This window comes from Vombatus ursinus, unplaced genomic scaffold (assembly GCF_900497805.2).
Source record: "Vombatus ursinus unplaced genomic scaffold, bare-nosed wombat genome assembly UNPS02014801.1, whole genome shotgun sequence".
In the NCBI taxonomy this organism is placed as follows: domain Eukaryota; kingdom Metazoa; phylum Chordata; class Mammalia; order Diprotodontia; family Vombatidae; genus Vombatus; species Vombatus ursinus.
The window spans coordinates 16424842-16452278 of NW_020954579.1; the positions used below are offsets into that span (position 1 = coordinate 16424842).

At 45.9% G+C, this 27437-nt stretch overlaps 2 protein-coding genes across 3 annotated transcripts in view; one reads left to right on the forward strand and one right to left on the reverse strand.

Annotated features, from left to right (window-relative positions):
* The first annotated feature begins 8598 nt into the window (after window positions 1-8598).
* On the forward strand, window positions 8599-18818 carry BTBD17 (BTB domain containing 17). Its single transcript, XM_027872710.1, has 3 exons — window positions 8599-8683; window positions 14362-14638; window positions 17735-18818. Exons 1-3 carry the CDS (start codon window positions 8599-8601, stop codon window positions 18816-18818), a joined length of 1446 nt encoding a protein of 481 aa, XP_027728511.1.
* Window positions 18819-20442: 1624 nt separating this feature from the next.
* KIF19 (kinesin family member 19) overlaps window positions 20443-27437 on the reverse strand; it is a 57498-nt gene continuing 50503 nt past the window's right edge. Inside the window, exons 11-20 of one of the 2 annotated variants that reach the window (XM_027873152.1) lie at window positions 27202-27376; window positions 26812-27010; window positions 26162-26432; window positions 25734-25855; window positions 24769-24932; window positions 24315-24426; window positions 24128-24209; window positions 23206-23603; window positions 21459-21618; window positions 20443-21147 (exon numbers count right to left, since the gene is read on the reverse strand). In XM_027873152.1, coding sequence (XP_027728953.1) covers window positions 21044-21147; window positions 21459-21618; window positions 23206-23603; window positions 24128-24209; window positions 24315-24426; window positions 24769-24932; window positions 25734-25855; window positions 26162-26432; window positions 26812-27010; window positions 27202-27376 — 1787 coding nt within the window. In that variant the 3' untranslated portion in view covers window positions 20443-21043. Of the gene's footprint in view, window positions 21151-21458; window positions 21619-23205; window positions 23604-24127; window positions 24210-24314; window positions 24427-24768; window positions 24933-25733; window positions 25856-26161; window positions 26433-26811; window positions 27011-27201; window positions 27377-27437 lie in introns of both variants that reach the window. The other variant, XM_027873151.1, reaches the window with a different exon arrangement.

A 27437-nucleotide genomic window follows, 5' to 3' on the forward strand; every position in this document is an offset into this window, starting at 1 on the left:
GACTCACATAGGATAGAGTGCTCTTCCCCAGAACAGCCTGTTAGAGAGTTTTTTCTCTTTAACTGGGGGAATAATCTAGGGCCATCCATATGTTTCATAACTACACTTCTGAGGAAAGAATTGCTATGAAATTGGGCCTTTCGATATGCAAGCTCCATCTGAGCACATCTGAGCCTAAATTGTTGTTACAAGCAATGCAGTGTTACAAGCAAATTTATAGAAAGGTTCATGTTTATTGATGTTTGTCAAGTTCATAATAATAATAATAATAAAGAAAGACTTGGTCAAGGGTTAGCTGGCAAATAATCTGCAAAAATATAGATGTTACAGAAGGGATCATATCCCTTACCTCAGTCATTTTGCTCCTAGTGATACATCCTAAGGATGTTTTTAGAAGGGAAAAAAACTTTATGCACTTTTTTCCTTTTGAGACCACTTTACATTAATTTATACTTTTTTTTTATTGATTTACCTGTGTACTTACTGTATGCTTCCCTCTGCCCCTGCAGAAATAAATTCCTTGACAGCAGGAACCATTTTATTTTGTTTTATTTTTTCACTTTGTATCCTCAGGGCCTACCTAACACAGTGCCTTACAGAGGTGTTTAATACAACTTCTAATATAAATTTTTACAGAATATTATTGTGCTACAAAGTGATAAATATGAAGGATGCAAAAATATATATGACCAGCTGGTGGCACTAGTGAGCAAAGCAGACTGGGTGGTCAAGGTGCTAAGAGGAGGGTGGTACTTCCCTAAGCTATAAGAAGCAATATGGTGGCAACACTGGTAGTTTTGCTTCTCAAAGCAAAGATGAGAGAGGTGAAAGCTAAAGAGGCAAAAAGGAGCATATACATTTTTATGTGTATTAAAATATACATATATGTGTATTTATTTGTTTTTTACATGTCTGTCTATCCATCTATCTAAAATCCTAATCACTGATTCTTACTCTTTCTTTCTCTCCTTTTTATGATTACTACTCCAAAGCTGAAGTTTGTTTTCCTTATAAATATTCTCTTTTCTCCTCCACCCTTTTCACCCTTCCTCTCCCTATCCCAACCTGGTTCTAACAGATCTGAGGCGTTTTCTTGAAATATAGCATCCAAGTTTTTGTTTGGTTGTGGTTTTCAAGGAGTCCAAATGATTCCTAAATGATTACTGCTCAGTGTGTTTTCTAGGTTAGTTTAAAAATATATATAATATACATATATATATAGTAGCTACCTTATATGTGCTTCTATTTTATCAATCTTTTTAATTTGTTGTAATATTTCATGTTGTCTCATGGAATCATTGAGTTCTCTTTGTTCCATTCAATTTTTTAGGGAATCTATTAGTTGGGTAGGGTTCAACCTACCTTTCGTTCTTAGCTGTTTATTCTCCTTCCACTTCCTATTTCCCTTACCATCTAACTCACTCCCCTGCCCCACCCCACCCTACCCCAAGCCCAGGACTTCTTCAACATCGACAGAGCAGTTTTGTTACTACCATTATAAATTTAACATATACTTTTTTTAAAAAGCAAGATATATGTAACAAGAATTCACATTTTCATATACAACATTCTTTTTTGTTCTTTGCATATTGAAGTTCATATTTATTGATGTTTGTTATGTTTATAATAAAATAAAGATTAATTTAAAAAATTAAATTGCTTGTTCAATCCTTTGACTACTCATCTATTGAGAAATGACTTTTCTTCTCACGTATTTGTATCAGTTCTCTACATATCATAGCCCCTTTGTTTTATAGATGAGGAAACTGATGCCTAGAGAAGTTCTTTGACTTACCCAAGCTCATTCAGTCCTAAGTAACAAAGCTGGTATTTGAACTCACATCTTGATTACAATCACTCTGCCTACTAGACCACACTGCTTTGAAGACATGGTCTGATTGAAAAGCAGAACCTTTCAAGAAATGAAGGCAAAAAGGAACAGGAATGAAAATAGGGAATATAATAATAATAAAAAAAAAAAAACTCTTCAAGGTCAAATGTACACAGGTATATTTATTATTATTTTTTTCATTTAACCCTAACTTAGGCTCAATTGAAATAAAGTGTAACACCCTGTCCCCTTTCTGGATCACTTCCTCAACCTGCCTTTACAATCGAAGTTTGGGTCTGCAGAGACTGAGCACTCTCAGGTTCCTGTGCTGCCATACTTCCAATGCTGCAGCTCATGAGCCTTCATCAGCCAGTAGACACCATTAGCTGTGGCATTTACTGAGACCAGATAGTAAGAAGAGTAGTTACAAAACATTCTCCGGTAGACCTACGGCACACTCATTCTTACACAGTGTCCCGGGGAAGGATGAGCGCAAACTTAAAATGATAATGAAGCACATATCTATGTGGCCAAGGCAACTAACAACTTTGGAACTGCAAGGGTTAAAGTTCTTTCTCTCCTGTTGAGTCTTCATAAAGCTCACCCTTGGGAACTGCATCTCTGTTGGGCAGGATGCTCAAATGAGCTCCTGGGGTGGCATCATCTCCACAGCCTCCTGAGATCAGCTCTCTCTCTCTCTCTCTCTCTCTCTCCCTCTCTCTCTCTCTCTCTCTCTCTCTGAGTCAGTCGGGGTTAAGTGACTTACCCAGGGTCACACAGCTAGTGTCGAGTGTCTGAGGTCAGATTTGAACTTGGGTCCTTCTGACTCCAAGGCCAGAGCTCTATACATTGCATCACCTAGCTGCTCTGCAAGGTCAGCTTTCTCTTGAAGCCACAGCTGGGCTCCATTTTTTACTATGAGAGGTTCATCTCCTGTAAGCTGCTTCCTTCCTCAAGTGACTGCCTTTATGTATTTATATACATTAGCAATATGTGTGGGGCAACTGGGTGACAATGGATAGAGTGCTGGGCCAAGAATCAGGAAGACTCATCTTCCTGAGTTCAAATCCAACCTCAGACACTTACTAGCTGGGTGACCCTGGGCAACTCATTTAACCCTGTTTGCCTAAGTTTCTTCATCTGTCAAATGAGCTGGAGAAGGAAATGGCAAACCACTCCAGTATCTTTGCCAAGAAAACTCCAAATGGGGTCACAAAGAATCAGACGCTACTGGAATGGCTGAACAACAGAAGGAATGTGTGTCTCTGTTCCCTGCTGGATACGCATTTCCCACTGGTTGAGTAGTGCTTCAAAGCAACTGTGACCAAAGGTGAGGGTGGGGTGGGGATTGGGGGGAGGATAGAACAATCCCCTCTTCCCCAAGAGCAATTCCCTCTCAAGGCCCAGGTTCTTCCTCCACTTCTTGCTTGGACCTATCCAAACTGCCAAACTTGCCCAAGGTTTAAAGCCCAGCAAAGTTGTATCTGATTTTTGCTTGTTCAAAGAGGTTATTCCTTTTAATTCCATCATAGAGAAGTGTTCACACTTTGTAAAGGGAGTACCAGTTGTTAGCACCTTATTAACACCTTATTACTTCTCATCTCTTCTTTACTTTCTGTGACTCCTCTGCTGTGGTAGGTAGGGAAGAAATCCCTTCTCCTTTATATTCTTCTCTCTATTTAAACATTTGCTGTCCCTGGAAAATCACTGGGCTTTGTTTTGCCAAAGTCCAGGTGACATAGTTCAGAAACAAAGTTCATAGTTTGATCCAGAAATTAGCATTCTTCCACAAAGATACTGGCCTATCATAAGTGGTGGGCTTAGGGATTATACTTAGTTCCAGATTCAGAGTTATACCATTTTAACAAGTATATGTGATTTTATAGTGTTACCCTTTGTCTTGGAACTTACCTCCATAATCCCAAAGATAATAAAGAAAAAAATCAAGCTTCCTTTCCATCAAAGGAAAAGTCTGGTCCCCTACAAGAGTTTGAAGAATATGTGAGACTTTCCCATCAGGAATCAGGGACCTAGAGTCCAAAGGACTCTGAAGTCATCTGAAGTCAGCTTCAGGTGAAGAACCAAATCACTTTGTCTTGGTGCTTTGGCCCAGGACTGTGTGGGCTTCTCCTTCTGCTAGAGAGGGAGGCCCTTCTGCTATAGACCCCCATGAAGACTAGGTTTAATCGTGAGGGAAGAGGTTGTGCATGTATGAAAAGTCCTCTTGGTTCTTGTAACACATAGGGCATATGAAAAATCTGCAGTGGACCCCTGGAACACACAGGATAATCCAAACTGCAGTTCAAACTCTCCCTTCTGTAAGCCAAACAAGCTGATTTATGACAGAAAACAAACTCAGAAAAGTCATAGAGAGGCGTGGGGCTCCTTGAAAAGATTCTGCCCTTGGGGTCGATTACTCAGGGTTTCTGGGCCACCTTCAGGCTGCAAGTGTCCCAGAGGAGCTGTCTGGACTCCTGTCACAGTAAAGCAAACATTCCCTCTCTGGAGTTGGGTTTCTCCTCCTTTTTTGACTCTCTTCCATGGACCCACCTGAACTGCCAAATTTATGCTCATCTAGGGTTTCGCTATTTAAAGTCACACAAAAGCATGCCCCTCCTCTTTTTTTTTTTTCATGTCCAACGAGTTAGCTCTTTTTAATTCCATAAGAGAAAGGTATTCACATTTGGTAAAGGAATTACGCATTAACACCTGATTATCTTTGTGATCTACTCTGACTTTGGTGAAAGTAGCAATTGTAGGGGGTGGGGTGGAGGAAAAAAAGTCACCCTCACTTCCAAAAGGAGAAAAAAGGATGGAGATTTCTTGTCAAGGTCATTCATGCTATGGTGTATTATGTGAGGGCTGGATCTAGGGATGCCAGAGACTCTGCTGGCCTCCAATCTTGCATCTCCAACCACCTTTTAGATGTCTCCAACTGCATGTCCAGTAGACATCTTCAGCTCCTTAAGTTCAAAACTGAACTCATTAGCTTTCCTCCTAAACCTATCCCTCCCTTCCTATCTTCCTTATTACTGCAGAGGGCAACACCTTCTCAGTGCCTCAGGCTCAAAAACTAGGAGTCATCTACTCACTATCTCTCGTGCCTCTATATCCAAACTGTTGCCAAAGCCCACTGATTTCACCTTTGTAACATCTTTAGAGTATGTCCCCTTCTCTCCTCTGACACTCTAACATTGCTACACCATGGTACAGGCTCTCATCGCCTCATGTCTACAATAGCCTACTGGTGGGTCTGCCTGCCTTAAGTCTGCCCCTTTCTCCAATTCATCTTCCATTTAGCCACTAAAGTGATTTTCCTAAAATGCAGGTCTGATCATATCACTTCCCTACTCAATAAACTCCAGTGGGCTCTTATTGCCTCCAGGAGCAAGTACAAAGTGGTCTGTCTGGCATTAAAAGCCCTTCATAATTCAGCTCCCTCCTACCTTTCCTGGCTTCTTATACTTTACTCCCCAACGCATGCTTTTTTTTTCTTTTTTTGAGGCAAACAGGGTTAAGTGACATGGCTAATAAGTATCTGAGGGCACATTTGAACTCAGGTCCTCCTGATTCCAGGGCCAGTGCTCTAATCACTGTACTATCTAGCTACCTCTACACATGTTCTTTGATCCAGTGACACTGGCCTCCTGGCTGATTCATGAACAAAACACTCTATATCTCCACTCTGGGCATTTTTCTCTACCTGTCCCCCATGTCTGGAACATTCTCCCTCCTCTACTCCAACTACTGACCTCCCTGGCTTTCTTTATTTATTGTTATTCAGTCATTTCCCATGTTTTTCGGGACTTCACATTTATTTATAATTAATATATTACTTGCCTTCTGCCTGCCTGCCCAAGGAGGGGCCAGAGGGAGAGAATTTGGAACTCAAAAGTTTAAAAAAAGAATGTTAAAATTTTTTTTTACATATAATTGGGAAATACTTAATGAAAGAAATAAGAAGTATTTTTAAAAATACAGAGAATAGACCTGGGGGGCAGCTAGGTGGCGCAGTGGATAGAGCAGCAGCCCTGGAATCAGGACGACCTGAGTTCAAATCTGGCCTCAGATAGTTACTAGCTGTGTGACCCTGGGCAAGTCATTTAATCATGTTTGCCTCAGTTTCCTCATCTGTAAAATGAACTGGAGAAGAAAATGACAAACTACTCCAGTATCTTTGCTAAGAAACCCCAAATGGGGTCATGAAGAGTCGGACAGGACTGAAACAACTCAATAACAACACTCCATACACATGCTGATTGAGCTCTTGTAGTCTTTTCACTGGCTATCTCCCATGGCTGGAATGTTCTCCTTCCTCATTTCCACTTCCAGGCTTCTTTCAGGATTCAGCTCAAATCCCACCTTTTGCAGGAGACTTTTCCTGGTTCCCCCCCCCCCCCCACTCACACCTTCCTTTTGACATTACCTTCTGTACTACGTTATGGTATACCATACATCTCATATAATTTTTTTTTTGCGTGTTGCCCCCATATTAGAAAGAGGGCTCCTCAAGATCAGGGACCACTGTGTATCCAATGCCTAGCACATAGTAGGCGCTTTTTGACTGATCATTTAATCAAAATGAAAATGATGAAGTAGACTGTATCTGTCAATGTATACGACATTCTGCACCCACCCATATCCTTCCCACCTTGTTATAACAGCAGCATTCAGCTTCATTTTAATTTTTTTTATTTCATTTTCATTGTTGTGGCCATTACATATATTACGTAAAGTGTGTGTGCACCCTCCAGTTCTCCCCAGGTAGGGTACAAATGTCCACATGTCTCTGTCTAGATGCGGCTCAAAGAGAGGCCGGAATGGGTCTTTCCAGAGAAGCCTCCACTCACGCTTCTCCCGAGGGAACTCTGAGCCCCTGGTTACAAGAGCTTTCCTGGTTCTGCTGATTTCACTCTGCATTGTGGCATATGGTCTTCCCATATTTCTCTGACTTTGGTCTCTATTTTTTTTTTTTACCAACCACATTATTTATGGATAATAATGCTGTAGGAAGCACAGTTGCCTCAGAGCTGGTGTCAAGGGAGCTGGTTTGGCCTCTGAGTCCCTGGGCTGGGGAGAGTCAGGCTCTAGGAAATACAGGCTGCCTGCCAGAGTGGGGGCAGGGATCAATCCGGATGAGGGGAACCAGGCGTGAAAGTCATAGGGGCCGGGAAGGGGGTTTCCAATGGCCGGTGGTTTGATGCCAGCACTATCAGAGTAGAAGCCAGGTTCAATACCACTCAGTCTGGGCCCCAGGGAAGGGGCAGGTCTGGCAGAGTTAGAAAGCCATGCACTGATCTGATCATTGGGCTGCTGAGTGGGGGAGAGCAGAACTACTGACCCATGCATGCCCTATTCATGGACCTTGCCCAAGGAGGAAAGCTAAGCAGGACAGGTGCCTTACAGCCATCAAGGGGAAGCTAATGGAGAGGAACTGTGCCTTGTGGGCATCTAGGCATTTGGACTGGAAAAGATTCCCTACTGACCTGAGGTCAGGGTCCAGTCCCCAGATCTCAAGGGTTTCAGCCCTCCAGTCCTCCATCCTCCTATCCCAAAACCTTTGCTTTGAAAAGTAACTTGATCCACTGCACTACATTTGTCACCTCGCCCCTTTGCAGAGGTGAGAGGTCCACAAGTATTGCACATATTTCAGACTTTTTCCAATTATTGATCGTCCAAGTTCTCCCAGCAAACAATGTAAGCCTGTCCAGCTCTGCCTCAGTTCCCTCATCTGAGGAATGGGGCTTTTGGAACTTCTGGAAAAAGAAATACGCCAGATAGCAATTTGGAGTTTAGAGTAATGAGAAGCCTTATTAGGGTCCTAGCCCGGCGCACTGAACCTGCCTAGGGAAGAGGAATTAGGGAGGATGCGGTATAACATGCAAAAGGGTCAACCAGCATCAGAGAGAAAGGTTACCTACATTAACTTCAACTTTCCAGGGTTGCTTTGTATGGATAGAGGGTGGTGGGGCTTAGTTTAAGAGTCAAAAGGGTAAGTACCTAGGGTCCTTTAGAAACTCTTAGCCATGTTTACATATTTCCAAAAGAAGGAAGGAACCGCTGGACAGTCTGCCCAATGGACTGGCTGCAGTGGTATGTGCCCACCCTGCCCTGAGGAGGACTTCCCTGAAAGTCTTTGCCTCCTGTGGGAGGCCTGTCCTGGAGAGCCAAGCACTGGAGTTGGAACAGTCCAGGACCTACAAGCGGGCAAGCCCACCCAGCCTCCTTTCTCTTCTCTCTCCTGCCCATCTCTGCAGCCAGCTCACCATAGCTCTCCCTAGCATGCTTGCCAAAGAGCTGTCGAGTTTTCTCCGTTCTGGGGCGCCAGGCTGGGTCATGGGAGTGGAGGAGGCATCTTTGACTAGGGATTGGCAGGGGCCCCAGAAACTCCCACCTCCTCTGGTTTGCCTGCCCTCCAGGGGGCTTGCATCACCCCTGGGAAGACAGGAAGGGAAGAGCAGATTCTGGGAGCAGATGGGAAGGCCTGGGGATTGCAGAGGGTCCACTGCCCCCCTCAGGGGCCTAGCCGGTCAGGACAATAGTCCCTGTGGCTGTCATGCTGAAGCTCAAGCGGTTGTCTGGGCAACAGCGGAGGCCAGTTTCCACCAATCCATGGCAAAGATAGGTTGGGGGAGGGAGGCGAGGGAGGAAGGAGGGGAACTTGCTCCCCCCCAAAGGCCAGCATCCTATATAAGGAGCCAGGGCAGTGGGGAAGGGATCAGTGTGGGGTATAACCTGCTCTTGGGGTTGGGAGTGAGGACACAAAGATGCCTGGGACTCATCACTCCAAGTTTGGGCCCTGGGGCAACTTCTGGGCCACCATGACCTTACTGGGCCTAGCAGTGCATGCAGGTAAGGACTGGGGGTGAGACAGAAAGAGGCAGGAAGTCCTTTCCCTTTCGAGTTGGGGGTGGGGGTTAGGAGGTGGGAGAGATCAGTATCTGGTGAGGGAGAAGTGATAGAGCCTGAGGAAGGTGTGGGATCCACCTTGGCATTTCCAAGGGCAAAGAGAACTGATGGAAAGGGCGCTGGATAGGAGGGGTAGCAAGGGGTCCCTTGGTTGCCACAGGGACATGTGTGTAGGGTCCATGGGAGGGGCTGCCTATACTCTCTCTCTACTCTCTCGTCCCAGAACTTTGAAGGGTTTGTTGGTGGAGTGAAGCTGATTCTGAGTGTCCTGGCCAGGGAGGCTCTCACTGACCAGCTGCCCCCCTCTTTGACCCATAGAGTATTAAAGTTGGAAGGGACTTTAAAGATCTTTTCATTCATCCTTCCCCCCTCCACATCCTTACCAAGAAAGGTTTGTCTCCTCTTCTTCCCTCCCCCTCCCTTACTTAGTCAGCTCAGGGACAGAAAAGAAGCCGTTGGCATCTGGACAGGAGAGAACAGACTGAAGCTTTGCTTTCCTTCTTCTCTCCCTGCCCCTCTAAAAGTCGATTTGGGGCATCCTAGGAGCTCTGTCTGAATTGACTTGTTTTTACTTTTATCCTCTTCCCCTCTCTTTATTTTCTCATTCTCTCCCCCAGTCCTGCCCTCCTTCACCAGAGTTGGAGTCATAATAATAATAATAATAATAATGGTCGCTAACGTTTATATAGCTTTTTTTTAAGGTTTGCAAAACATTTTGCATATGTTATCTCTTTGGATATTCACAACAACACTTCGAGGTGGATGTTATTATTATCCCCATTTTCAGATGAGGAAATGGAGTCTAAGAGAGGTTATTTGCCCAGGGTCTTATAGCTAGTAAATGTCTGAGAACAGATTTGAAATCAAGTCAATAATCCCTCCATTTATAGGATTGTAGATTTAGCTCTAAAAGGCACCTTAGAAATCATCTAATCCGGGGCAGTTAGGTGGCACAGTGGATAGAGCGCCGGCCCTGAACTCAGGAGGACCTGAATTCAAATCCGGCCTCAGACCAAACACTTGTTACTTACTAGCTGTGTGACCCTGGGCAAGTCACTTAACCCCAATTGCCTAAAAAAAAAAAAGAAATCATCTAGGCCAGTCCTCACCCCTCCCACCCCATTTTACAGGTGAGAAAATAAATATAACAGCAAAAAATAAAAATGAAGTGACTTGCCCGAGGTCACAAAGGTGCTAAGTCCTCTGATTCTAGAATCTAATGCTTTCATTGCAACATTCAAGGCCCAGATCAGTCATTTACAAGCTATGAGACCAGGGGTATCATTTAAGTTCTCTGAGCTTCAATTTCTTACCTATAAAATGGGAGGAGGGCAGTAATAATTTATTATTATAAACAATAATTTATAGTGGCATGGTATAGTCCGGGGGTGTCAAAACCCATGGGGTGAGAAACAGATTAAAATGTAAGTGGGAAATATTTAACAAAATAAATAAAATAAAATAGAACGTAGAAAATGTTAATATATAGCTAGCTGTCACAGTGGATAGAGCGCTGGGCCTGGAGTCAGGAAGACTCATCTGCTTGAGTTCAAATCTGGCCTCAGACACTTACTAGCTGTGTGATTCTCGGCATGTCACTTCACTTTTTTTTTTTTTAAAGTCACTTCACTTTGTCTCAGTTTCCTCATCTGTAAAGTGAACTGGAGAAGGAAATGGCAAACCATTCCAGTATCTTCGCTAAGAAAACCCCAAATGGGGTCATGAAGAGTTGGCCATGACTGAAAAGGACAAAATAACAAAAAACAACAAAATGTTAATATATGGTTTTCTAAGCCATAATGTAGCCTGCAGTGATCCTTATGTACAATTTAGTGACCCTGGCATCTATAGTGGATAGAGAGTTGACGTTGGAATGAGGAGGTCCTGAGTTTAAATCCCACCTCTGATGCACACTAGGCTTATAACTCTGGGGAAGTCAATTTAACTTCTCAGTATCCTGGCAAGTCTCTAAGGCTAAAAAAGTTGCAGATAAGATGACAACCTGTGTTGGTTGGAGTGTCCTTATCTAACACTTCCCTACAATGGAAATGAAAGGTTTAGTCTGTATTCTGTAAAACAGGGCTGGGGAGCCTGGGGCCTCAAGGTCACATGTGGCCCTCTAGGTCCTCAAGTGTGGCAAATCAGTCAAAGGGCCACACTTGAGGACCTGGAGGGCCACATGTAGCCTTGAGGTTGCAGGTTCCCCACCACTGCTATAAAATAATAAAAATCACAATAAGTTGTGAGCCAAGTGCTTTGTAAATGGTTAAACTTACTGGGCTATTTCAATATTAATTAACAGTGGAATAATATCCTTTGCTCTGGGATGTTATCTGGGACTTCTGGGGATCTGTATCATTTAATGCTGAGGTCACCTTCCTTTCGTATTTTTAAGCACTTTCGTCTCCTGCCTTCCCCCAATATATTCATACACTTTACAATGCAAAGACCACATTCCAAGCTCCATTATAACTTGGCTCATTTGTGCTTTAGGTTTGGCTATAGAACAAAGCATAGCACTTCTCTGGAACCCTAACCTGTGAAGTGCAAGCACGGGTGTTGTGAGACTCAAATGAAATGATGGATGTAAAGTACTTTACAAACCTTAAAACACTATGTAAATGTAAGTTATGATTACTATTATTAGCCTGCAGTCATCAGGTCTCCAGTATGGTGATGACTTCATTTCAGAGCCTTCTACTGTACTCCTGCTGAATTGAAGCAATGGTTATAGAACAATACAAGGGTAACTAGTAAATCTTTAACTACTGGTTCTCCAGAAAAAAAAAATGCAATATACTTTTAAATTTAGTCTACATTATTTATACTTTCTTAAGTTTAGACAATAGGGCAGCTAGGTGGCGTTCTACGTTGAATCTGGAGTCAGAAAGAGCTGAGTTCATACCCGACCTCAGACACCTACTAGTTGTATGACCTTGGGCAAGTCACTTATCCCTGTTTGCCTCAGTTTCCTCATCTGTAAAATGAGCTGTAGAAGGAAATGGCAAATGACTCCAGTATCTTTGCCAAGAAAACCCTACATGTGATCACAAAGAGTCAGACACCACTGAAATGTATGAACAACAAGTCTAGACAATCAATAAAACAATAAATCAAGTCCTAATACTTAAGGAATGCTGATTTCTGAGGTGTGAATGCTCACGCTGAAAATTTAACAAAATTGGTTAGAGCTGCCTCCAGCACACCTCTGAGTGAAAGGTAGGTGCAATATCATCAGCTTGTAGCTGTGGTGTTGGTCCTAGCACAATAAGGGCATTCTAAAAATCCTTTCCACCATGTGGCCAGCTTGATTATGGATCACAAGGGGGTCTTCTGAAAACTGGATCCAGAGTTGCTCACTTCTGTGCTTTTCCCATCAGAATTTGAGCAAGACTCAATTGGATCAGCTTATGGTACAGCTATAGGAAAGAGAATCTAAAACTTTTGGCTAAACAAGTTGGGTCAGCAGCCTCCTCATCCCAAAGGGCGCGCGTGTGTGTGTGTGTGTGTGTGTGTGTGTGTGTGTATGTGTGTGTGTGCTGTGTGTTTAGGGGAGGGAGTGACTTATTATAACCAAAGCCAGTTACTTTAGTAGCCCTAAAGCCTAGACAGCTGGTAGTTAAAGGATTTGAAGAAAAGCAGAGAGAGGTATAGGATGGCTATGGAACCATGGCCTGAGGCTGCCCTCGCCCTGGCCTAAGGCAAGGTATGGGAGCACTTAGGCAGCTAGGTGGCAAAGTTGGGGTCACAAAGACCTGAATTTGAATCCTGCTTCGGACATTCCCTCATTGAGTGACTCTGAGTAATTCATTTAACTTCTCTCAGATTCAGTTTACTAATTTGTAAAACGGGGGTGATAACAGCACCTACCTCTCAGGATTGTTGCTAGGATGCAAGGAGATAGCATATGTAAAGAGCTTTGCAAACCTTAAAGTACTGTATCAATGTTAGCTCTTATTATTAGCTCTATACAAGAGCTGGGGGAGCTACTCTGGTAACCTAGGTACAACTCCAGGAAGAATAGCATGGTTCCCTGGATGGCCTGCCCACTATCATCACCACTACTACTGCTACCACTAGCTTGCATGTGTAACATGATCATAGATTTAGAGTTGGGAGGACCTCTGAAATCATCTGGTACAACCCCCACATTTTACAAATGAGGAAACTGAGGCAGGAAAGGTGAAATGATTTGCTAATGGTCCTGGAGGTAGTGAGTGGCATTGTGCCCCTCTGCCAATAATTCTCTGAGCTGCCCTTCCTTGGTCAGTAACACCTGTCCTTCTTCACCTACCTGCTCCTTCTGATGAGAATTTGGAACTCAAAATTTAAAGAGAAAAGAATGTTAAAAATAAATAAAAACAAATTTTTTAAAATTAAAAAAAAATGTAAGTCTGATCATGTCATCCCTCTCCCCCTTACTCAATAAACTTCAATGGTTCCCTGTTACCTCTAAGATTACTACAAAGTCCTCTGCTTGTTACTGAAAGCTCTTCATAACCTGGCTCATTTCTACCTTTCTAATCTTCTTAGGTTTTACTCTCTTCCACCAAGTCTATGATTCAGGTACCCTGGCCCACTTGTTGTTATTTCGTGTACAAGAGACTTCATTTCCTGACTCTGCACCTTTGTAATGGCTGTCTCTCATGCCTGGAATGCTTTCCTTGCTTATACCTGCCTCTTAATTTCCCTGGCTTCCTTCAAGTCTCAGCTTATTTTTCCTTTCTTTTTTTCTTTTTCCAGTAGTTGGGGTGGTGGTTTAAATGTGGGAGGTGGCAAGGGGTAGTTAGCAAAAAAAAAAAAAAAGAAAAGAAAAGAAAGAAAAAAGAACATTATTGAGGCATCTTTGAAAAATTCATAGAAGCAAACAAAAGGAAGGTCAGAAAGAAACACAGACAAGCAGGACAGCTTTGAAAGCTACAAGTTGAATTTAATATACTTAAAAAGAAAAGCAAGTTGAACGTAGTAGAAATTTGTAGTTCTATATATAATCCCCTTTTTCTCTTTTACAATATCTATGGAAAGGTTCATTGAATTTTACATGTTTTTTGTTTTTTAGTTTTAAATTGTTTAATATTTTTTTAATTACATATAAAAATAATTTTCAACATTGGTTTTTTAAAAATTTGAGTTCCAAATTATGTCCCTTCTTCCCTTTCTCCCTCTTTGAGAAGGCAAACAGTTTGATATGGATTATACATGTGCAGCCACTCAAGACATATTTCCCTATTAGGGATCTGGCATTTGTTAAGTTTAGAATAAAAATAAATTTCTCAAATGCCACCTTCTGCAGGAGGCCTTTTGCAGCCCTTTAGCTGCTAGAGCCTTCCCTCAGATATTACCTCCCATCACCTCTGTATCTATCTCGTTATTTAAATGATGCCTTCTTGATTAGAATGGGCTCCCTGAGGACAGAGACTTTTTTTTTTTTGTATCAGCAGCACTTTGCATGGTGCTTGGCACATGGTAAGTACTTAATAAATTCTCATTGATGGAAAAAATGCTTTTTTGACTGCACGGGTGAGCAGCTGCCACGGGAGGGCGCCCACTGCCCTCCTCATGTGGATCTTGCAAGGTGCTGCCTCAGGGTCTCCCTTCAGTCTGTGTTCCTCCCTCCCCAGCTCAGAAAGCACATGTCTCTGGCGAAGCAGCAGATACCTCTATTAACCACTCCTTGACGATGCTCCAGCGCTTGCGGGAGTTACAACAGCTGGGCAATGACAGCGACACAGTATTGCGGGTGCAAGCCACAGGTACAGATGAAGTCCACATCTTCCACACTCACCGGCTGCTCCTGGGCCTGCAGAGTGAGGTGTTCCAGGGACTGCTGCACAACCAAAGTGAGGTGACATTGCAGGAGCCCAGGGACTGTGCTGCTGTCTTTGACAAATTTATCAGGTAGAGTCAAGTTAATCAGGATCCCTTAGTTAGGGTCTTTGGGGATCAGAGTCTTTTAGTTGGGGTCTTTGGGGAGTCAAGTTCATTAGGGTTCTTCAGTTGGGGTTTTGGGGGAGTCAAGTTCATCAGGGTCTTTCTGCTGGGGTCTTTGCGGAATCAAGTTCATTAAGATCTTTCTGCTGGGGTCTTTGGGGAGTCAAATTCATCAGGGTTTTTCTGCTGGGGTCTTTGGGTAATCAAGTTCATCAGGGTCTTTCTGTTAGGATCTTTGGAAAGTCAAGGTCATCAGGGTGCTTTAGCTGGAGTCTCTGGAGTCAGATATGGGCTGAGGGTGGAGGAGTGAAGTTTTACTACAAGGGATATCCTTTTCCCTTTCTAAGTCCCCTAAATCTTTTCTCTGGTGACTCATAGATGCTCAGGGGCCTCCAGAAATGATGTCCCAACTGGTGGGCAAAATGGCATCTCTTCAGCCTAGACAGATGTGGGCCACTCCTATTTGCAAATGTGACAGTTTCCTTTCACTATATAGCCTATTGCTAAGCAACCACAAGGATAAAAGGTATTCCTACCTGAAGCGATAACTAACATGGGGATATTAGAACTTTGCTCCAGAACCTTGACTTTGGGGGGTACTTCTTGTGAGGGTCTGCCCCCCCCACAGCATCCCAGTGCCATGGTACCCTTCTCCAAAGGCCCATTTTCTTCCCCAATCCCCATGTGGCACAGGCCTAACTCTCTGGGTCATAACAGTTTATTAGTTCGACTACACCTATGGTACAATGACAGTCCTTTCAACCCACAATGAATTTTCACAAAAATTCCTAGTTAGTATTGTATTCCTATTGCCTCTCACAATACAAATCTACTTTCTCTTTCTGGGTCTTTCATGGGTTGGAGACCATTTGCTTTCTGTCCATAAGGTAGACAATCCAGTTTTCTCCTCTACCTTCTCATCTCTGGATAGACTGACCTGTATCCCACTGTGGGGGTGGCAGTAAAAATATGTTGAGACAGAGGCAACAAAAGACAAGTGGAGATCTTAAACAACTGTGTGTGTGTGTGTGTGTGTGTGTGTGTGTGTGAGACAGAGACAGATAGACAGAGAGACAGAGAGAGAAAGAGAGAGAGAGTTAGAGAAAGGAAGAGGGAGTAAGGGAGAGACAGAGAAAGAGGAGAGAAAGACAGAGAAAGAGAGGAAAGAGCCTGCTTAAAGTAGAAAAAAAACACAAAAAAATCTGGGGAAAACTAACTTATACATTTAGTAATTGGGGAATGGCTGACTAAATTATAGTATCTTAATATAATGCTATTGTTCCATAAAAGTAACAGATAAGAAGAATATGAGGACATATAGAAAGATTCATACAAGGTGATGCAAACCCAGGTCAGCAGAATAAGAATGACATGCACATTGACAACAACCAAAAAAAAAGTAAATAAAAAAGTAATAAAGTGATAAAAACAATAATAATAAAAAACACTAAAAGCAATAAAGAAGTAACACAGGCCATAAAAGTTTATACATACACAGATATGATTTAGAAAGGAGACACGGGACAGATGAACTGGTATTCTTATTGTGTGAAAAACAATTGACTCTATTTTTGCCGACCAAAATATAAATATTTTTACCCCAAATATTTTCGTTAAAGGTGAATTCCATATTTTGTTGAATTATTCATTTGTATTTCTTGAGTGTTTGTACTGTCAAAAATAAGCACTCAATCACTCACTAACTAAAGATATAGAGAGATAATAGACAGACAGCTATAAGTGGATAGCTGGATAGAGACAGATAGATGAATATAGATAAATAGATACAGATGGAAGAAAATATGCATTCATTAAGCACCTACTGTGTGCCAGGCACTGTGCTAAATGCTTTGCAAATATTATCTCATTTGTTCCTCACAACAGCCCTGTGAGGAAGGTGCTATTATTACCTTCATTTTACAGTTCAGAAAACTGAGGCCTACAGAGGTTAATCAATTTTCCCAGGGTCACATAACTAGTAAGTATTCAAGGTCACATTTGAGCTCAGATCTTCCTGACACCAGGCCCAGCACTCTATCCACTGCACCACCTAGCTGCTGAAATAGAAATAGAGATAGATGTAGACAGACAGATGGATGAATAGAAATAGATTGATGGATAAATAGATAAATATATAAAGTAGAGACAGATTGATATAAATAGATGATAGGTAGATAGATTGAGAGAGACAGGGAAGAAGGAGAGGGGAAGAGAGAGAGAGAGGAACAAGAGAGAAGAGAGAAGAGAAAGAGAGAGAGAAGAGAAAGAGAGAGAGAAGAAAGAGAGGAAAGAGAGAGAAGAGAGGAAAGAGAGAGAAAGAGAGAGAAGAGGAGAGAGAGAGAGAGAGGGAGGGAGGGAGCCAGCCTTTGGAAGACAATGAAAGCAAAATAGCAAGGAAGGGAGATGACAGGTAGGACTGAAGATTAGTGAGGCAACAAGAGAAACAAACAGAAGAGGAAGACAAGAACAGTGAAAGAACACGACAGTGATATGAGATAGACATAAACTCTTGATCCATAGAATGTTGGAACTAGAAGGAATATCAGAGATCCTTTAGGATAACCCCCCTTATTTTATAGAGGGGAAAAAAATCATCATCCGGAGAAAGGCGCTGACAGAGATGAGACAATGAGAAAGATGGGACAAGCTTGTGGGACCGTGAAAGAAACAGTTAAGTTTGGCGAGGGAGGATGAGAGAAACGGTGGTGGTGGTGGGGAGACACACTAATCAGAAGAAGAAAAGATGGAGTATGCTGAAGAGGAAAGCTCTAGATTTGGATAAGACCTGGGTTCAAATTTGACCTTTGACAAGTTCCTTAATCTCTCTGACCCTCAACATAAAATGAGAGGGTGGACTAGATGATCTCTGAGGCCCCAGCTGTAATTCTTCAGTCTATTCTGAGTTGGTACCGTAATCCCTAGAGAGTTCTCCACAACCTTTGTTCTGGATCATCCCCTCAAGCCCTCCCCTTCCTGGGGCATAGAAAAGCAGAGTGATCTTGGCTGGGTGAGGGTGGGCTTCATAGCTCGGCCCCCACCATCTCTTTTTTCCTCCCCTTCTAGGTATCTGTACTGTGGGGAGCTGTCCCTCCTGATGTCTCAGGCCATCCCTCTGCACAGATTGGCCAGCAAATACGGCGTGACTTCCCTACAACAGGGCATAGCTGAGTACATGAAGTCACACCTTGCTGGAGAGATGGGGGGTCCGGGCCCAGCTGTGGGTTGGTACCACTATGCAGCACGAACAGGCAACGAAGACCTCAGGGAGAGCTGCCTCCAGTTCCTGGCTTGGAACCTGTCGGCCGTGGTGGGGAGCTCCGAGTGGGGGGAAGTGACCCCCGAGCTCTTGGCCCAGCTGCTAGACCGCTCTGACCTGGTGCTCCAGGATGAATTAGAGCTCTTCCAGGCCCTGGAAGTCTGGCTGGGCCGGGCCCGCCCTCCCACGCCTGTGGCTGAGCAGGCACTTAGGGCCATTCGCTACCCCATGATCCCGCCTGCCCAGCTGTTCCAGCTGCAGGCCCAGTCGCCAGCCCTGGCCCGTCATGGAGAGGCTGTGGGGGATCTCCTTCTGCAGGCCTACCAGTTCCATTCAGCCTCTCCTCTCCACTATGCCAAATTCTTTGATGTCAATGGCAGTGCCTTCTTGCCTCGAAACTACCTCTCTCCAGCTTGGGGGGCCCTGTGGGTCATCAGCAACCCCGCCAGGGATGACCGAAGCACCAGCTTCCAGACGCAGCTGGGCCCCAGTGGGCACGATGCAGGCAGGCGGGTGACGTGGAATGTCCTCTTCTCCCCACGCTGGCTGCCCATCAGTCTGCGGCCCGTCTATGCCGACACCGCCGGGGCTGCCCTGCCGGCCGCCCGCCCCGAGGACGGGCGGCCCCGACTGGTCGTGACTCCGGCCAGCATCAGTGGGGATGCCGCTGGCGTCAGCTTCCAGAAGACAGTACTGGTCGGGGCTCGACAGCAAGGGCGGCTGCTGATCCGCCATGCTTACAGCTTCCATCAGAGCAGTGATGAGTCTGGGGACTTCTTGGCCCACACTGACCTGCAACGGCGCAACTCTGAGTACCTGGTGGAGAATGCCCTTCACCTGCATCTCATCATCAAGCCCATCTACCACAGCCTCATTCGGACCCACAAGTAGTGGAGGGAGGGACAGAGGGAATGAGGGAAGGAAAAAGGGAAGGCCTCCATGGACTCCCCAGGATGACAATCATGAATGGCAGTGGCCATAAGCAACTGAACTTCCTGGAATGGTGGCCAGACATGTGGCCAAAGGCCTTTGATGGGGGCATTAAAAGCATCCCCAAGAGAGCTGGGTCTGTTCTTTTGGTCTTGGTGGAGAGAGAGAGAGAGAGAGAGAGAGAGAGAGAGAGAGAGAGAGAGACTCTGCCTTACTGTTCAACATGCTATGTGGCTGCTAGGTGTGCGGTTGGGGACAGAGTAGGGTCATAATACTAATAACCTGCAACCACTCCTGTGCTGGAGTCAGGAAGACCCGAGTTCAAATGTGACCTCAGACTCACAAGTTGTGTGACCTTGAGCAAGTCATTTAACCCCATTTGTCTTAATTTCCTCATCTATAAAACAGGGATAATAATAACACCTATCTTCAAGGGTTGTTGTAAGGATCAAATGAGATAATAATTGTAAAGTGCTTAGCACAGTGTAAGCACTATGGAAATGTTAGCTATTATTATTATTATTATTACTATTGTATAATACTTCAAGATTTGCAAAGTGATTAAAGAGTAAATATATCATCTCATTTGATGCTCACAACAACTCTGGAAAATAAGTATGACATTTATTATTTTCCCCATTTTAGAGATGAGGAAACAATTTCAGAGAGATTAAGTGACTTTCCATGGTCACAGAGCTAGTAAAAGAGGCAAGATTTGAACTCGGATCTATCTAGGTTCCTGGTCTAGCCTTCCATTCACTTTGTCCGTGCTCTCTCTCCAGGCAATGTTAGGACAGTGGGGGATGGGTGGGAATAGTGTTCCAGGCCAGGCTTCAAGGTTCCAGTCCTGGTATTTGTGGCATTCCCAACTCCCATCTAGGTTCAGGGGCTCCTGTGGGCCAGATTGCTCTTCTTGGCTCCCGGTTAAATCTGGTCTGGGGGAGAGCAGAGTATGGAGGAAGATAGGTCACACAGCTGAGGCAGGTGAGGAGAGGCCGGAAGGAGGGCAAATGGACCTTGCTAGGTCCCTGACACTCTTTCTCAGGATTTGGAAGCAAACGTTGTGATATAGTAGAAGGAAACGTAGAATGGGCAGACCTGGGTTCCAATCCTGACTCCGCTACTTACTTGGACAAATCACTCCATTTCCCTGGGCCTTAATTACCCCAATTGCAAAATGAGGGGAGTTAGGCTAGAATGCCCTTCCAGTACTAGAGATCTGTGATCTTAGTGATTCATTGTTCACCAGGGTCTCTATCATTGCTATACAAAGGAGTTTGGCGGAGATGGGCATAGAGCCCTGAGACTCATCTTTTTTAGTTTTATCAGCCCTGGCAAAATAATGGCTCCTACACATCTTTTTTTCTCTTGGAGGATGGGGAAGGCAATTGAGGTTGAGTGACTTGCCCAGGGTCACACAGCTAGTAAGTATCTGAGGCCAGATTTCAACTCAGGTTCTTCTGACTCCAGGGCCAGTGCTTTATCCATCGCACCACTTAACTGCCCCAGATCCTATACATCTGGTCTCAAACATGAACATGCAACTCCAAGTAGGATTTTTTTATTGTTAAAAAGCAGGGGGGAAAGCCACTGTGATGTGAGAAAACTAAACCATCACCCTCAGCCCCCACCTCCAATACAAACCTGGACTCTTGCATCAGTACTGGCTGTCTCCTAGGTTCCCCCTTCCCCAAATCCGACAGCTCCAATGCCCCTGTGCTATATTTGGCCCCAGGACCCCACTGTCTTCCCACCACCCTGCTGCAGAGGCTCAGGCCCATAGACTCTGCTGACCACATGGAAGCCTGACAGTGGGTAAAGAGTTTTGGCAACACAATTCTGTGCAGTGTCATCTAGGGGGTCCAGGGGCTCTGGCCCTGGGGTTAGATCTCCCCCAGGTCATTCTGGGGATCCCTTCTTGGGATCATCTCCTTTCCCCAGGAAGTCCCCCGCCCCCCACCCCTGGCTGCACTGACGTCACTGAAGTGGAAGGAAGCTGCCTTCCTCATTCCAGCACCTCGAGGACACAAACTCCACCAGGGCTTAGGGGGTGCCAGGTATCTGGACATCTCTGCTCTCCTGCCCAGGTCACCTCCCACTGTACTCCCCTCCATCCCTGGCCTTTCCTTCTCATCTCTCTCCCCTTTCATTCTTGGGGGTAGGTTGGTTCCAAGCTTCAGAGGTCTTCAGTTAGGTCGGAAACGCCCATCCTTGCCCTGGGGCTGATGTGGACCACAAGTGGCTCGTCTGGAAGCAGCTGGCACGGTGAGGGGCATCGGGTCTCCAGGACCTGCTGTGAGGGAAAGGATGATTGTAAATAGTTCAACCAAGTCAGCATCTCCTTCTGACCTCTTCCCCCAGTCAATATTCCTGATCTCTGCAGAGGCCCCCCCTAGGGACAACGGGCTCATAGCTCTATAGGCAGGATTTTCAGCATCTTTAGCAGCAAGGTGACTTAGCAGACCTGGACACCTGAACCTGTTGAGGGCACCTGAGAGCACCCTCCTGATGGCCTGGCAAATGCTCATCATTAAAGTTATCTTGGCAAAGACCCTGCTGTTGACCTTTCACTCTATTCCCTTTTCCAAAGGGGTCACTGACCTGTGGTCTGGCTTGGAGGAAGCCTGACTTTGGCGAGGGGCAGTGCAATCTTACTCAGGTGCCGCATACTGGGTACTGGGTTACCAGAGATGGGTATCCTGTAGTCTGAGGTGCTCTCCAGGGGGCGGGGACGCAGGGGATGGTTTTTAGGATGGGATAGCTGAATGGACAGACAGAATGGAGATATGGGATTAGGCAGGAGGACAAAAATACATGGAAACCCCATTTTCTTGTTTTTTAATCTGTTTTTTCAGTTTTACAAAAATGTATTTTCTCTTTCTCCTATCTCTCCCTACTTTACCTGTTTTCTTAATATTTTAACAATTGCATTTCAATATATTTAGTTTCCTTTATAACTCTATATATTTTATTTCATGCCTTGGAAAACATTATGAGAAGGGGTCCATAACACTCTGGAGAAAGTCATGGTGGGGAGAGTGGAGATGATTATCCGCATTTCTACAAAGGGGAACATTAAAGCGAAAGAGTTTCCCAAGGATTTGATTTTGAGCAGTTTGGGATAGAAATAAGAATATAAAATAGACATCTCCTGGCTCTCGGGCCCCTGTTCAGCTGAGTTAGTAAAACATGGACCTGAGGTTTGGTTTTTTGGTTCTCTCTCCTACCTCAAATCCCCCACTACAGAGAGGAAGGAGATCGTGAAAGAAAGAAAGAAAAATAGAACCTGATAACAAATATACACAGCCAAACAGGACAAATTCCCACATTGGCCATACCCCCAAATATGTCTCATTCTGCACCTTGAGTCCATCATTCCTCTGCCAGGAGATGGATAGCAACCCATATTTTCAAGTTGAGGGTTACTCTACCCATTGAGGACTCTGTTTGGTATGCAAGGGGAAAGCATGGGGGGAAAGTGAGGCACAAGGCACTGTCCAAATGGGGAGGAAGAGTTGAGAAGAAGTCAAGGTTCTTAGGTGTCTGTCAATCTGCCTTGTCCTGGGCTGGCCAACTTTTGATCAACAGAGCAAACACATTCCCGTGAGGCAGAGTTCCTAGGCGTGGGGTTTTCCAAAGAGTGATGCTTTTCTGCCTAACCTCACTATAGTTGTGGAATGAAGGACAAGATGGGATGCTGTAAACAGTATCTGGTAGGGCCATAGAATGAGCTGGGGGAAAACTACACCCAGGGCAGGGCCCCTTGAGGTCTCCCTATATTACTGCACTGACTTCAGGACACAAGACCCTGTGGAGTCAAAGATCTTGGGATACCACCCCATGGAGTGGGAGACAGAGACCTTGAGATACTAGGGAAGGGAACAGGGAGGACCTGGGTTTAGGAGGAGCCTAATGGTAGTCATGCAGGGGAGGGGTCAGGGTAGCCTTCTATTTTACCTAACAATTCTTGCTAACTAGGTGCTAAGTTCAGTTGTTTCTGCCCAATGAAGAAGTACAATCAGTGGCCTCTGAATTTGGACACCCTGGATGAAAGCTCAGACTGCCCTGCCCTAGTAACAATTCTGTTCAGACTGTTTCTCATGGAATTCAGGGTGCTTTCACCAAGAGACTACTAAAGCTCCCACTCCCTCCCAGGAATCTGAACGGATGTCCTTGGGGCAGAATCCATCTCAAAAGGAGCCCAACATCCATCACCTCCAGGTTGGGCCTCCTGAAGAAAGCTGTGGAGCACGTGACCATGGAGCTGGAGAGGGGGAAACTGGGCTGTCTGCAGTTTTCTCTGGACAGGGCAGCAGTAGTCTGCCGGCCAGGGCCCCTCTGGTCTTACCCCCTGTCCTGTGACCTCAAAGGACCTGGACCTCCGTTTTCTCTTCTTTGCTTCTAATGATTCTTCCCGTTTTTTACCCAGGCTCTTCTTCTGGCCCCGGAGCCAGAGACCTGGGGCATCGCCATGGCGTCTGGCCACCCGCGATGGGGTCTCCCCAGTGCTGCTGGACAGGTTGTCTTCACTGACAGTGTGCTGCAGCATGGGGCTCGGCGGGCGCTTACAGGCAGGTAGGGGTGGTGGGGGGCCGTCATCTGCCTCACTCAAGGAGTGTAGGGACAGGCTGCTCGGCTCCATCATCGGGGCCAGCAGCTGGTGCCTCTCTGGGCCCAGTGCCCGTGACCTCCGCCTGGCTGCTTTCACCACAATGCTCTTGGTGCCGGACAGGATCTCCTTCCTCTCTGTAGTGGGGGATTTGGGGTAGGAGAGAGAACCAAAAAACCAAACCTCAGGTCCATGTTTTACTAACTCAGCTGAACAGGGGCCCGAGAGCCAGGAGATGTCTATTTTATATTCTTATTTCTATCCCAAACTGCTCAAAATCAAATCCTTGGGAAACTCTTTTGCTTTAATGTTCCCCTTTGTAGAATGTGGACAATCATCTCCACTCTCCCCTCCATGACTTTTTCCAGAGTGTTATGAACCCCTTCTCATCATGTTTTTCAAGGCATGAAATAAAATATATAGAGTTATAAAGGAAACTAAATACAGTGAAATGCAATTGTTAAAATATTAAGAAAACAGTTTCCCAGGGCTCTATCTACAAACTACTTGGTGGTCCATAGAGCCCAGGTTAAGAATCTCTGCTCTGATGCAACTGGAGATGGGTTAAGAACTGTGAACTTGGTGGGAGAAAGGGGCCCAAAGAATTCAAGGCAACCCAGGTAATCTGCAGGGCAGTGGTGGTGGTGGACGACTAACTCACCTTTGTGAGACACAGGGATCTCTGGGAAGTTCTCGCTGCTCTCGGGGGATGAGTTGATGCGACTGCTGTCCTGGGGTGGCTCCTGTAGGTGAGCAGGTGGGAATGAAGGAGTCAGGAGAACAGTTAAAGAGCCCCTGACTCTAGGGCCTCATCCTGATGCCAAGCGGCAAGGTGCTTTGGGACTCACCTCCTGGGAAACCATGCCGTGGATGTGGATGGGTGGTGGTGTCAACACAGCTGAACTCTTCGCTTGCCAGGCCCGGGGATGGGGACTGGCCTTAAACACCTTGTTAACCTCGCTGTGGTTAGGAGAAGAGAAGAAGCAGATATTCGTTATCCCTACCACATTCAGAAAGGAGTTGGGGCTCCATAGCCATAGATTCTCATCCCCTAGTGCCCCAAGCTCAAGGAATCATGGATTCCTGTTGGGGCAGGGGGAGGTTGGCTACCCAGCCATGGATAGAATCCAGGAAGTCTTACCTCCCCATCCCATGCTCTTTCTGTCCCTTGTTGCAGGTCGACTCAAGGCCTCCCCCAAGTCCTAATTCATGGTGTCATCACCCAGCCTCAGTCATGCCAGGGCCAGAAGCCACACGGGCTCTGGGGATAAGACTCTACAGGGCTAGGATCTCCAACCTCACCTCTCCAGGTCCCCCACACCGAGAGGTGGGAGTATGCCCTTTTGCCATTCCTTCTGCGGCACCAGTTGGGGCTCAGAGCCCAGAGTCTTCACGCTCTCCTGATCTGAATCCAGGGCCAGGGTGTTCTCTCCAGGGCCTGGGGGAATTCTGGGCAATGAACTCTCCTGGGTGGTGAGGGGAGAGACATAAAGTGAGGACACCTGGCCCAGGGAAAGATGTAGCAGGAGTTGACTAACAGCTTTAAAAACATGCATGTCAGCTTTTCTTCTGAGTGGGTTTGGCCTCTTCCAGGGATAATGGGGTATATGCTCAGGGTCCTGTAATAATAATGATGATTATATATATATATATATATATATATATATATATATAACACTTCAGCATATATAAAGTGCATTGTACGTATTATCTATCTTGTGATGAACTTTGCAAGCTATAAAATATTACATATATATGTTATTGTTGTTACTAATTATGCCAGATGTTAAGCATGTATTCCACTGCTCTCCCGTTCTCCCCTGGGAAGACAAGAACAGGTCTCATTTTGCTGGGGTTGGGGAATGGGGAGATCCCAGGAGTGATCTGAGCTCCTGGGCTCTCTGCCTGGGCCTCTTGGTCAGGCATCTGACCTGGCACCTGAGTTCTTCAAATTCTCAACAGAAGACAGCTTAAAATAAGCGCCCTCACCCCTAACACTGGAATGATTCACCAGAGTAGGAGAGAGGCTCAGGAACTCTGAGCTCTGGGTACTAATCCAAGGAATGAGAATGGAAAGACTACTTGAAGGGATATTGGGACCAGAGTCAGCCTAGGGGGTTACAACTTGCTCCTCAAAGTGTCAGATGGGGGGCCTCTTCTCCCCTCATCCCCTTAGAGTACCTGCTTGCATCTCCTTGGTTACCCAAATCATTTTCCCTCCTTCCCTTCACCGCCCCCACCCCTGCCCCAGTGATACTTCCACACACCTGCAGGGCCCTGGAGGCCGCGCGGTCCATAATGGCCATCCGATCCAGATTTCCCTCCTCTAGCTCCCGCTGGTACAGCTCATACAGCTGCTCCAGGTGGTGAGGCACAGACAGGTTGTAATCTGCCAGGGAGGGGTTCTCTTAGCACCTCAAGCACCTGCCTCCAAGCCTTGGTTCTCAGGAAGAGGCAGACAGTAGGAGGAGGGATAGCCACCCCAGAAATACTGCTTCTGTCCTGGTCCATGAATTCAAGAGCTGAAGCCATCAGAATGGAGGGAGGCTTGAGGTAGTAGGGTCAAGGACGAGAGGCTATGACATGGGGAGGGAGTCAGAGACCCAGGGGTCCAGGGAGTACTTGCGGCTTCAAGGTTTAGAGCTGGGGGGAAGGGAATGTGTAAACAGCCTGTAAGATGGGTTAAGGAGCATACCATCAATAATCTGCCGCTGGCCCTGGATGATCTCATCACAGAGGCTCCGGTGCTGTTCCAGGCGATGCATGGCCTCCCGTCGGTGGTAGAGGGCACCGTCTCGGATCAGGGCATGGGACTGCATCTCAGTATTTTCCATCTCTAGCTCATGAACCCGGCATAGTAAGCTCAAGATTTCCCGCTGCTCCTGAGAACCAATGCGACGCGGCAGCATCTCCTCCAGCCTGCGGCCCTGGGTTCTCAGATCCCGGCACCTCTGCTCCAGTTCCACCTAAGGGACCCAGGGCCAGGGGTGAGGGGAGAGTGGTGTCAAAAAGGGAAACAACTCTCCTGAATGGATCCATCCCTCTATTTCAGTCCTTAATAAGCAAACTGTTTGGATACCCACCCTGTGTTCCATTTTGGGTGAAACAAAGGCCGTGCCTTAAGATTTTAGGGTTAGGAGCAGGGCTAGCCTCTCAAGGACCACCCTACCCCACTCCTCCAGGCCACACACTCTTTAGGCTAGTAACATCCAACCCCCTCCCAGGGACCATCCTATAGATCACCTCTGGGGACATTTCTGCCCATCTCACGTAGTAAGGCCTGGAACTGGCCCCAGACAAACTGCCCTCAGCCTTCCTCCCTCATTTCCCCAGGCCTGTGACTACCTTCTGCTTTCGGAGTTTTTTCTGTTCCCCGACCAGGGTAGCAATGCTCTCTCGGGCTGAGGTCACCTCTGGAGGCTCCAGGATGTCGGGCTGGTCATCACCAGTGTCTGAATCCTTCTCACTGTCATCCTTACTGTACGATTCCTTTCTTTGTTCTTCCTGCCACTTGAGGGTGCGGCGAGATTTCTCCTGCTCCCAGCTGCCCCAGACCAGCCCCCCAGGGAGATACAGGGTATGAGAGTATAGATAGATGGACGTAGGACAACTGGCCCAAAAGAGCCATGGAGATTCCTGCCAGAGGTCTGAAGGGTGGGATGGGGGGCACTGACGATCAGGAGGCTCAACATGTCTAAGGGAGTACCATGGGCTAGAACATGGGTATATGCTTACTCAGCGATAGTGAGCAGGTGGCGGGAAGTATCGATCTGGATCTCCATGGAGTGGTTCTCCAATTCCAGGAGGAGCCTGCGGACGTCCATCTGGTCCTGAAAGGCACTGATGAGCTGCCCCCGAAGTTGTCCAATCTCCAGCTGTTCAAACTGGGAGCTATGAAGCTGGACCTCAGCTGCCCCAAAGACAAGGAGGGAGGAACAGGAGTGAGTAGAGCCCAGGGAGAGCCTCACCCT

Bases quoted from the DNA above. Each gene is read 5' to 3' on its own strand.
- BTBD17 (XM_027872710.1), top strand. From the start codon at position 8,599: ATGCCTGGGACTCATCACTCCAAGTTTGGGCCCTGGGGCAACTTCTGG. The intron at 8,684-14,361 runs GTAAGGACTGGG...CTCCCTCCCCAG, and splicing joins GGGCCTAGCAGTGCATGCAG to CTCAGAAAGCACATGTCTCT. The intron at 14,639-17,734 runs GTAGAGTCAAGT...CTCCCCTTCTAG, and splicing joins GTCTTTGACAAATTTATCAG to GTATCTGTACTGTGGGGAGC.